This window comes from Toxotes jaculatrix, chromosome 17 (assembly GCF_017976425.1).
Source record: "Toxotes jaculatrix isolate fToxJac2 chromosome 17, fToxJac2.pri, whole genome shotgun sequence".
Lineage (NCBI taxonomy): Eukaryota > Metazoa > Chordata > Actinopteri > Toxotidae > Toxotes > Toxotes jaculatrix.
Window position 1 is genome coordinate 7,110,123 of NC_054410.1, and position 11,457 is coordinate 7,121,579.

The 11,457-nt window shown below is 41.3% G+C and overlaps 1 protein-coding gene across 5 annotated transcripts; it reads right to left on the bottom strand.

Moving 5' to 3' along the window:
• Positions 1–18: 18 nt before the first annotated feature.
• On the bottom strand, positions 19–11,383 carry hltf (helicase-like transcription factor). Of its 5 annotated transcripts, none has more exons than XM_041060019.1 (26): positions 10,569–11,370; positions 10,279–10,445; positions 9,885–10,027; positions 9,654–9,739; positions 9,199–9,270; positions 8,595–8,786; positions 8,085–8,159; positions 7,930–7,987; positions 7,708–7,765; positions 7,490–7,557; positions 7,323–7,364; positions 7,036–7,146; positions 6,850–6,941; positions 6,302–6,445; positions 5,979–6,111; positions 5,574–5,709; positions 5,182–5,361; positions 4,924–5,039; positions 3,619–3,800; positions 3,361–3,480; positions 3,000–3,112; positions 2,837–2,857; positions 2,515–2,695; positions 2,015–2,095; positions 1,670–1,846; positions 19–118 (listed from the first exon to the last, which is right to left on the bottom strand). In XM_041060019.1, exons 1-25 carry the CDS (start codon positions 10,764–10,766, stop codon positions 1,703–1,705), a joined length of 2,913 nt encoding a protein of 970 aa, XP_040915953.1. In that variant the 5' UTR covers positions 10,767–11,370; the 3' UTR covers positions 19–118; positions 1,670–1,702. The 5 variants fall into 5 exon arrangements, with proteins under 5 accessions (XP_040915953.1, XP_040915952.1, XP_040915954.1 ...); XM_041060018.1 differs by lacking the exon at positions 19–118 and having other exon boundaries at positions 1,058–1,846; positions 10,569–10,771; positions 11,282–11,383; XM_041060020.1 differs by lacking the exon at positions 19–118 and having other exon boundaries at positions 1,058–1,846; positions 9,903–10,027; positions 10,569–11,369.
• Between the last annotated feature and the right edge of the window lie 74 nt (positions 11,384–11,457).

An 11,457-nucleotide genomic window follows, 5' to 3' on the forward strand; every position in this document is an offset into this window, starting at 1 on the left:
TATAGCTAATCCTCTCACCCAACTCTCGACCCAAAAGCCAATAAGCGTACGTCTCAAAATGTCCAACTGTTCTTGTGCTTCTGATGGAGATGGATTCATCGTCCTGAGTCTTCCTAACCTGTGGATAATTTCAGCAACAACAGAAAAATGTCAAAACTATGGCTGAAGGGAAATCAGTAAGTTTAAATGTTGTTTCTGGAGTTTTACTCCTATCCTGCAATAAGTCTCTACCTAAACCACTCTGAAGTAAATATGCAGCAGCTGGCTCACTCCTCTCTTGCCGCCCATGCTCTCCTTTTTAACCTGACAGTGTTCACCTCACCAGAGTACATAGATTAACGTCTGTGCCTCTGACATTCACCAGCTCCCTGTGACCTTAGCTTTGTGATGTCTGGTGTTGTATTAGGGCTAGGCCTGTTGTGTTGTATTTGCATGGCACAGAGTTTAAACGTGGGCCAGTAATGAAGTTCTTCCGTCCACATCCTAAAGTGATGTTGTCAGTCAGTTTTGTATGTATTTGTGTGGGATTAAACACCAGTGTGCTCCCCAGACATCTGTCACCCGTCACACGTGCCCTGCATGTTATGTCCCCTGCCGGACCCACATCGGTGTATCTTTGTGCCATGACCTGGGTTTCATCACTTCCTGTTTGTAGTATAACCAACTGCCTTATTGCCGCTCACTGTTTACAAAACCTCATTTACTGTAACTGCTGCTAGTAGCACAACAAACTTTGTTGAGCCCTTCCTATCTTGTTGCGAATACCTCCTTTACTTCACTCCAGCTTGTGTGCTCTTAAACTATAATCTACAATTCCTAACAGTAATTAAATTACACTCCTTACTCAGCTATACACCTTCCTACAAAAAGCTGACAAGGTTGAGAGAAAAGTCCATGAGTGATTTATTAATCTTGTTTGCTAAATCCTGAGTAGCATGATGGTGGAAGTGGAACTTGATGTTGTCCTCCTGTTCCCCAGCTGTTAACTGTTAAAGCGCTAATAAAGAATTGGTTAAAAACCACCTTTTATCCACCTTGACCCGTTATGTGTTTTGTTTTGTTTTTATTATACACCATTGCCAGTTCAATGTCTTGTTCTGTGCAACCAACAGTTCAAAACTCAAAGATATACAGTTTAAGATGACATTAAAAGTGCAGGCAGCGAATCTCCACATTTAAATAACTACAACCAGATAAGGTTTGACATCATTTTTATCTTGATTTTCATGTATTTCTTAGAAAAGCACTTTAAAAAAGCTGCTCTATGTCTGGTTAAATACAGTAACTACAAAGGTACAGTATCAGCAGTCTGCATTTCTTTAAGCTGCAGCAGGTGGGACTTTAATTCTTCAGCCCACGGTATTAACTTTCCACACCTGAGCACAGCTTTACTGTTTTTATGATCAAATCAATCGAGATGAACAGATCCTTTGCATCACAGCTGAACAAAACTGGAAGTTTACCAATTTGGTGCATCTTGTAAATGAATCATTAAATGAAATCAGAAATAAAACACAAGGACATAGAACATTAATGATCAGCCAAAAAGTAAAAAAACAAAAAACAAACAAAAAAAACAAAAACCTTTCCAAATATGAACAAAAGACTGATGTGACGTGTCTGACCCCAAAGTGTACAATACAACTGAATGCTTGTGTTGTTTTCATACCAATATATCATTTCCAAGTCCATCTTGTGACCTTTACAGCTCCATCAGAGCTTTGATGTCCTCGATGCGAGAGGCTTTCCTGTCGGTGTTTGTGGAGCCGAACGCCTTCTCCATCAGGTCCTGCTTCTGCTTCTGGATCCTCACCATGTTCTCTTCAACCGAATTCTTTACAATGAACTGCAGCAACAGACACACACGCACACAAAATAAACATACACATACAAACAAACTGTATAGAATGTGCTATGGCAAATGTGATTCCATACAACCAATAAAACATGTATTAAGCTTTGACTTCAGACCCTAATACAACAACACAAACACACAGAGCCCTGGTTTTCTGACCTTGGTGACAAAGACTTTCCTCTTCTGGCCCAGACGGTGGCAGCGGTCGATACACTGCTCCTCAGTAGCCGGGTTCCATGCCTAAAACACATTCACAATCACACAAGTTACATTTAAGCACACACACACACAGACTGCATGCTTCACTTAAGATCCCAACTACAATAAAATCAATACCCTGTCAATAATTAGATTAAATTTACTACATTTTTGTGCAGTATTAACAGTAGTAGAACTGGTTGATGGAGCAGTGGAAAATATTGCTGCTGAACATGTTCAAAATTATCCTTAACTCAAACATCCAGATGTTAGCTGCTGCCAGGGCTTGAGATGTCATAACTACGCTTTGATTTAAAATTTCAATAGTCGTAATATTATGCAAGGTTTATACTGGTATGCTGACCAGTACATTTGAAAAAAAAAGTACTGGTGGTGGGTACACTGGTACATGTCAGTGTATGTGTGAATGCATTCAGTTCCTCGCCAAAATCCGTACTCACAGGGTCCATGAGGAAAACATGAGAGGCAGCAGTCAAGTTAAGCCCCACCCCTCCGGCTTTGAGTGACAGAAGCATGATGGTCGGGCTGTCGGCCGCAGAGCTCTGAAACTCCCGGATCACCTGGGTCCTCTTCTTTTGGCTCAAGGTGCCGTCCAAACGCACAAAACTGAAACCATGCTCTCTGGTGAAGAGGAAGGAGGACAACAGTGAAGATGAAATGAGCAGATATTCAGAAATTCTCGACTCAAGAGCAGATCACGCAAATGTCTTAGGTTTTTGTATCTCTCTTGTAATAGATAATTGACCTTGGTGTTGTCTTCACCTTATAACTACTACTTCCTCCCTGAACAAAAGGAGACACGTGTAAGAGAAATTGTATCAGTAACTGAAGAACCACAAATCCAACTCTATGTATGATCCAATTTCAAACCAGCATTAGCAAAGACCTCTAAAAATCCCAGACCTCTGCTGTGAGTGTGTGTTACCTGAGTGGAGTCTCCAGTATGGTGAGGAAACGTGTAAACTGAGAGACGACCAGAGACTTAACGCTGCTGTCTTCACATCGCAGCCTGAGCAGGTTTCCCATCAGTGCCTGCACCTGCAGAGACACTAACAAACGTCAAAGGACGAACACCAACACACTCACAAGACACACACACACACACACAACTAAAATGATTCCAAGACGTCTTGAGCTGAAAGATTCTTCACCAGATCATCTTGTGGAAGTCCAACTCAAGAACATTCTCTTTTTAGGGTTGACGACATATTATCCTACATTTTTTTTTTTTGTGGTTTGCAATTTATTTATTTATTTTTATTACACCCTCAGTATGTGCAGTGCACCTTTGAGCTTGTCCTCCACCTCTCAGAATTTGTACTGTTCCCTTCCTCCATTTCTTCCTGTGGAAACTCCACCAGCTCACTGGTCTTGATCTCACTTCGACAGAGAGGACAGCGCGCCGTCTGTATACACACACACAAACACACAACATAGGGAAAAATGCATCTGTTAATGATTAACAGCTGAATAATTGATTACATGGTAGAGTAGATGACAGGAATACAAACCCCTGCATTCTCTGCCGAGGGCAGAACATGTACCTGCTCAGTGCTGATGACCTGGGCGATGCAGGGCCGGCAGTAAACGTGGGCGCAGTGTGTAATGACAGGGAGACGGACTGAATCCAGGCACACAGAGCACTCCTCGTCAGAGCCGCTGGCCAACACCAACCGCAGTTTCTCTATCAGACGCTCCCGCAGCTCTGCAGGTGTTGCTGTAGCACCTACAGACAAAGGGAGGGCATGAAGAGGGAAAGTATCTTTGATACTAATATATAAGCCAGTTAATTCAGAGGAGAGAAATATCTCTGCAACCTGTATTAAGAAAAAGGAACTACATATTTTAACAAGGTACTTTGAACACACGGATTAAATTTACAGTGATTAGCAATTAGCAAAATATAGTGTTATCATAATTGGAATCAGCCCCAAAAGCTTGATTGTGCAGTCATTCTCACAGAGGAAATTTCTCACAGAAAATTTCAAGTGACAAAACAGAATATATAAAGTATATAAAGTAAAACAAATATCAGAGGCAGTGATTTTTTTAACAAACAAATGAAGAAAGAGGCAAAAAGAAAAACTAAAGGCAGAAAGAAAAATATAGAAAAGGTAAAGAAAGCATTTAAGTAAACTGAGCAAGTGAACATCAGACACAGCACCAGAGCCCTGGAACTGGTAAACTTAACTGCAGCTGACCCATCGTTAATGTTATTAATTACACCTCTGGTGTAAAGGTCTACACAGTCAGCAATGACATCATCCACAAAGAGAGAAAAAACCCCTACACAACCATGGTACCATCCACACAGGTGTTTTCAATTCCTGAGGCTGATTAGTTCTCAGGACTGTGGGTATGTGGAGGAAATGCTCTTAATAAAGTCACTTGTTTGCTTTGGTACAAAGATACAGTAGGGCAATGCTGGGGAGTTTGAATTCAACCTCAACAGCATGAATGAACTTTCTTTTTGGTTTTTATTTTGGTGAAATTAACCTCTGGAAGTAAGGGCAAAAAGGGACCTTACTTTACAACCTACTGTGATTTCAGGAAATTCTGGACATAGATTCAACCAAATTTAACCTGAAAATAAGTCTAATCAATCTGACCTTAAACAATCATGACGGAACTATCTAAGCTATCTAAAAAACAGTTGTTGAACTCAAAACCTCAACCAGTAACTTAATTTGGGAAATGCCCAGAGGTGAACCTAGGTCTATTTTTTAAACACACTGTACATCAAACAAACAAAAAAATAATTTTTAGAAATGTCCTGAGACCCGGGTTGCATATCTAGGGCGTTCGGAAGCCTGAATCACATCATCATCATGTCAGGCTGCAGATCTTACCCAACTCTGAGGACGCCTTTGCCAGTAGATCAGGGTGGCAGCAGTGCTGTCGAAGCCTCATCAGGATGACCAACACGTCAGCGTAATTCCTCAGCAGGGTCCCTTCTGCAACATATCTACACACACAATTATACAAAACAATGTAATATTATAATAATAGCATTCAACATATTTGTATTTAATTACTCTTTTGAGTCGCCACCTTAGGAAGCTGCCGTCTAAATGCATGCACGTGTACATACACACACGCACACATACCTGCCAATTATGTTCCTTCCCTCATTGCGTGCCAGCTCGTACTCCTCTCTCTCCGCCTGGCTGAGCTCCACCTGTTCCACACATACGATCTTCGCAGGCAGAGACACCAGGGGGCGCCCATTCACCTCACTGCTCTTGGTCCGCCGCAGGGTGATGCACCTCACCAGGGTCTGAAGGTTCCTGCACACCGCATCAATTTCCTGAGTTTACTAATATTTGATGTCTGATTATTAATAGTATAATATGACAAACACCTGCATAAAAAAAACCATCACTCACTCAGGATGCTACACAGACCGACTGTACCACTGCTTGCTAATAGTAAATGGCTCCCTCTGGAGTATTATGACCACATTGCAGTAGTGTAATAAACTGTGACAGTGAGCACTCACTGCAGGCCGCCTCTGTCTCCTTGAATAACGGGTCTCTGGATCACTCTGTTCCACCACTCTCTCACATCGAATGGCTTCAGACGCAAGAAAGCCAGCAGCATCCACAGGTCTTTCACACTGTTCTGGATAGGAGTCCCTGGAGAATTAGAAGAATGAAGAGTGAACACACACACACACACACACACACACACACACACACACACAAACACACACAAACACACACAAACACACACACACACACACACACACAAACACAAAATGACTGCCTTCATTTTGAGACTGTATCTGTGTATACTTGAGTGTGTCACCCAAAAGGTTGTCCAGCATGAATATTTGTATATATGAAGAGATGACCAACCATCCAATAATCCATGCATGCTTGTGTGTGTTTTAAGGTAGGTATACCCGAAAGAATCCAGCGCCGCTTAGCTTTCAGGTCGAGCACGGCCTTACTCATCTGTGCGTTTGGGTTTCTTATGACATGTCCTTCATCCAGCACGACCCTCAGCCAACTGATACTGTGGAGGGGGCTCTTATTCTAAAAGAGAACACATTTTATTTGTTATTAAAAGAGAAGCAACTTATCTCTGCAGGTGCAGGATACATATATTTGCATTAATGCACAGTCTGCACAACCATATTATGTTTATCCCCCATGTTTCTTTTCTGTGTGAACACCTTGGTTCATCTTGCAGCCACGGATATACGCGTGACCTGTATTTACTCACCCCAAAGTCGGCAGACAGAACGTTGTAGGTGGTGATCACCACGTCCTGGGAGGACAAAAACTTCTTGCTCCTGTTGCGCTCTGAGCCGTAATACAGGTACAAGTTTAGCTTCACATTGGCACGCACATGCTGCTCAAACTGGTCCTGCATGCACACACAAAGGACAGAGGAAGAAAACGTGACACACAATGACTTCAGAGATGAGAAGGCAGCATTGAATCTGACATTACAATGTGGCTCTATGCTGTAACAGTATACAGTTTCACAGAGAGCTGCTTACAAGCTATCCTTTCTCTTTATCTTGTCCAAGGGTAAAATAACAGGACGGTAACTGCACTGGAACCGCAAGTAATGATTATTTTCATTACCAATTGCTCTGCTGACTGTTTTCCTAATAAATAATTTGAATATAAATGTCAGAAAATGCCTGTTACAATTTATCAGAGCCCAACTTGCATTATTCAAATTGTTTATTTTAGCCCAACACCAGTCCAAGACTCAAAGATTTTCAATTTGCTATGCTATATGAAAAAGAAAAGCGTTCCTACCAGCCAGTTGCTGAGCACAGAGAGCGGGCAGATGATGAGAGTTGCACTAGCTGACAAATCATCTGCGCTTTCAGGGATGGAGGATTCCACACCTGTACATACAAAAGGTGCACAGATGTCTCTGTCACTGCATAGTCCAACTTTTCTTTCACTACATACTGTAAAAAACATACTGTTAGCACTCACTCAGTGTGGGAGTGGCATTCTTGGCAGTTTTCTTTTTCTTCATGGCTGTATCTGATGCTAAGCCACCCAGGGCTGCAGCAAAGTCCATATCTTCCAGCAATACAGGGGTCTCTGCATTTTAGGCATACAGATTACAATGACTTGAATCATGGAGAATCATAATTAGTACTATAAAGAAGCCAAATAAAACAAAAGGTATGCCTTCCAAACAAAATATAAATTACAAACATCAATTCACTGGTCACCTAGTGCCTTCAAATAAGCACATATTTTGACATGTTGCTTACTGGGCTTTCGCTTGGTGGCTTTCATCTTTCCTTTGCTCGTACCTGTAGGTGGAGAAGTCAAATAAAATTTATGTAAACCACACAATCCATGGAAGAAGAAAACAGTGTGTAAACAGTGACAACAAACACTTAGAAGTGAAAAAGGGTAAAATAGATGGAGCTCTTACTTTTTTCTGACTCATCTGTTATCTGTACTATGTCTGGTGTATCAGCACCGATCACCTCTGCCTGGGGACTGACCAATACATGAACATATATATTTCACAGAGCAGGTGTGCAAATGTAACATACAGATGGACAAATGTATGGAAATTTGAATTATAATTAAAACTATAATGGTGATAATATCATGCCAGCATGCCATCTTCAATTAAAACACACTTACAGGGCTGGGCCAGCAGCTACATGACTCACTCCTGCTCCATCACTCGCACTGCTGCTTCCTGAAACAGACGCCACATCGCTTCTCCTGTTAGTGCTCATCTTCTGTTTTCTTACATGTAAGTTTGTGCAAATGTCCTCATGTATACTTACAAAGACAGAGATGAAAGAAGACTGTACCTAAATTTGAAAAAAATCTGCAGCAGCAAATGAAAGTCGCGTGTACCTTTCAGTTTGGACATCTGTGATTTAGTTTTGGCTTTGGTAGGTGAAGACCCTTCTGCCTGCACACATGTAAACAAACTCTTTACAAATATGGACCACAACTCACAACACTGCATACTGATTGAATGGAACATTGTTCAGCAAGGCTACACCTACACATTTCTCCACAGGCAGTGGCTTTCCATTGTGAAAGTTGGTGAGGATCAGAGCGATGGTTGTCAGAGTTTTTCCCTGAAAAACACAAACAGGCATTGTAGTGTTTTGTGTCTGAACTGGATAGCTGCAGTGTGACACCTGATTATGTTGTAAATTCAGATACTCTGATAAGAGTGGCTTTATCTTGTCCTTCCTCATTCATTGGAGACAACACATCATCTTACATACCTTAACTTGAAAGTTTAATATTTCCTGCCTGACTCTCAACCACACAAACAAAAGTTTAGAACACTTACCCTACAACTTTACACTACACTTTATACAGTAACCAGCAACTCAACAAATGTAACATAATCAATAAATGTATTAATGAACTTGCAGTTCACTAATAAACACATTTTATGAAATGTAATGACATTGCATCACATAACAGTCCTCAACTAACACATTCAGCATTTGTGCAGTCAGGCATGTGTGAAATATGTGTATGTGTGTGTGTGTGTGACTCACCAGTCCCATGTCATCTGCCAGTATTCCCCCACAAACTCTCTCTGGTATTTCCTTGGCAGAGAAACATGTGAGGGTGTTGTAGTACATCTCGCCTCTCTTCTCCCAGAAGGGTGGCAGCGCAGATTTGTTTTCTCGAGCACACATCCAGGACAGCGCCTGCTTCTGGTGAAGCAGGAGGGGAGTACCCACAGACTACAGAGAAAGAGAGACGCATGCAAGATTCTGATTTAAAAAAAAACAAAAAAACAACACAGATCTTACCAGGCTAAGTAGCTATTTGGAATTGTAAGAATGCAGCCTTTTTGCAAGAGGTGAGAAGTGCAGCAAGAGAGTGAAAGTAGAAATGAAGAATAATGGATGTCATCCAGTCACATTAAGTCACTCATCTTACACTTAAAACTACATTTTACATTTGGATTTCAGAATTCAACAGCTTTACACAAGATCAATATAAAAGATTCTAAGCCACAGGACTCTAATAATCTCTTTGTAGAAACGAAAAATCTGGGATTTGCAATAATAATTAAACAATATGAGACAAGATAAAAGCATTTCTGACCACAGATGCACAAAATGTAGATACACAAATAGATCAAGTGCAGACCTTGGCTGCTTCTTTCTCGCCGTCTTTACTCTCCATCAAGCCTTCAAACAGATTATCAAATGCATTCTTCAGCTGAAAGAAAAAAAAAAAAGGTAACGTAATTACAACTGCTGGCTTAAGAATTATAACTATGAGTTCCTATAAATGCAGCATTGCACTGACACCATTTTCCACCTTACTTTTGCTGCTTCTAACAACATCAGTGTTACCGCCAGCAGATGACGTGGACACAATTTGATTTATTCAGTTCTAATATTACAGTTCAGAAAATTTTTAAAAAGTAAACGACAAACCAGAATCTACTGTAACAAAAGAGGAAGGATGTTACTCAGTAATTTTCCTCAACAGACCAAAACAAATGCTTAGATTTTTGTTTCAATAAATACTGAATTAAATGTTGTATAAATTTCATGCTATACCCTAATATATTACACAAATAAATTTAAGTAGATTACCTCCTCCGCAGTTAGTTGGATGGTCAAACCTTTTTTAGATGCCAGTGCATGAGCCCATGGACTATTATGTGATGTTTGATTTGCACCTGAAATCACACACACAAAATCAGTCATCAAGTTAATGACAATGACTAAAAACTTGTAAGGCAACAATGTGAGCTACATGCATCCGTGTAAAGGGCTTTCCATCAGAAGGCAAGAGAGATAGGACAGCTGAGTGTATATGTGTACCTGCTGATTTGCTCCCACCTGTGTTCAGCTTATAACCACGACGTGCCATACATTCAATCACTGCATTTTTGTTCTCTTCTTTCCCCCAGAAAGACAGCATCACTGGCATATTAAACTTGTTTTTCGTGCCCGAATGCACCACCCTGACAGAAAAGAGACAAGCAATGACACACACACAGATGCTCAGTTCTAACCCTCTGTTATCATGCTGGACATAAGAGCTCGTGGTTCCTCTCAACACAGATGAATAATGAACGCATTAAAAAGAAATAACTACTACTGCTTCTGTTCAATATTAGTCAGGTTTTAGTGCGGCTGATATTTCTAAAGAGGCTGTGAAAAATCATATCCAAACACAAGCACAACACTAAAAGGCCAATAACAATCTACTCACCCCTCTACTTTAGCCAAGTTGTTGTCCATGACGTAGGCCATAGCTGCTGCCAGCTCCCGCTTGATGTGTCCCACCTGGTTGCCATAAATGTTGGCGACCATCACTGCGTTGCGGTCGTATGGATTCTGGGGCTGTCGCACTAATCCCACCATTTCCCCTTGATTCACCTGTCGGGGGGAGTAAAACAGGTAATTTCTCAATGTGTATCTAAACTACATGGCAGCTTTGTTTTGTCTCCTTTGTGAAATCAGTGCACTAGAGGAATAAAAGTGACCCTGACTGATCCTCACCACGCCTGTATAATATCTGAGGCCGACCACAGTGCCCTGCAGATGGCCAAACAGCACACTGCCGTCTGCATCCGGCTCCTCAGATGCTGCAGCTCTGATGGCCTGGGAGAGAGTCTCTGCACTGCTCTCATAGCGGTCTGTGAAGAGGTCCACCTCAGTGTTCCTGTCCCAGCTAAACCTCCACCTGCGGGAAAACATGACACCTGGAGCGCACACAGAAACATAAATAAATAAACAAACAAACACACAAACCAGACTAAAAGAAGGAAGCAACAGAAAACAGGCAGCAGAGAGCAGCTTTAACTGACACGATAAACACCAGTTTTTAGGGCGCACGGAGTTGGAGCTGCTCTCAGAAGACACGAAGGTGTAGGTACAGGAAAGTAGCACAAACGTATTCCTACACTGACACTGAATTACTAAATGGAAAAGTTGGCTAGCCAAGTGACCAACCCACAGCCTTAACTATTACACACGTCGCTTAATTACTAAGCCGTAAAAATAACACTGTCTTACGTTAAAGCAGCACTGACTCTGTCAGTGGCCTACAATTACAATCTCACTGTTAGCTTGCGATAGCTGGTTTGAGTTAACGTTACAAGCTTGTTAGCTAAGTCAGTCCTGCGCTGTTTTGTCTATTAATGCTCCTATATCCAAATATACAGTTACAGACAGAGTACGTTATTTATCTGTATTTAACAGTTCTTTCATACTGTTTATCTTCCACTCGGCAGTAGTCGTAGTAGTTTTTTTCTTTTCAGACGGGACTGTTGTTGGCGTTTCTGATGTTTGAGCTACTACAGGAGGTGTCGGACCACCTGCAGTTAGTGTAGAGCTTCCGGTAGGAACCTTCAAAATAAAGTTTTGATCATTTTACAATGATGCAACC

Coding starts and splice junctions, on each gene's coding strand:
- hltf (XM_041060019.1), bottom strand. CDS start 10,766: ATGTTTTCCCGCAGGTGGAGGTTTAGCTGGGACAGGAACACTGAGGTG. Junction 7,988..8,084: donor CACTGCCTGTGGAGAAATGT/GTAGGTGTAGCC, acceptor ACATGTGTGCAG/GCAGAAGGGTCTTCACCTAC. Junction 2,858..2,999: donor ATACTGGAGACTCCACTCAG/GTAACACACACT, acceptor CCTTTTGTTCAG/GGAGGAAGTAGTAGTTATAA.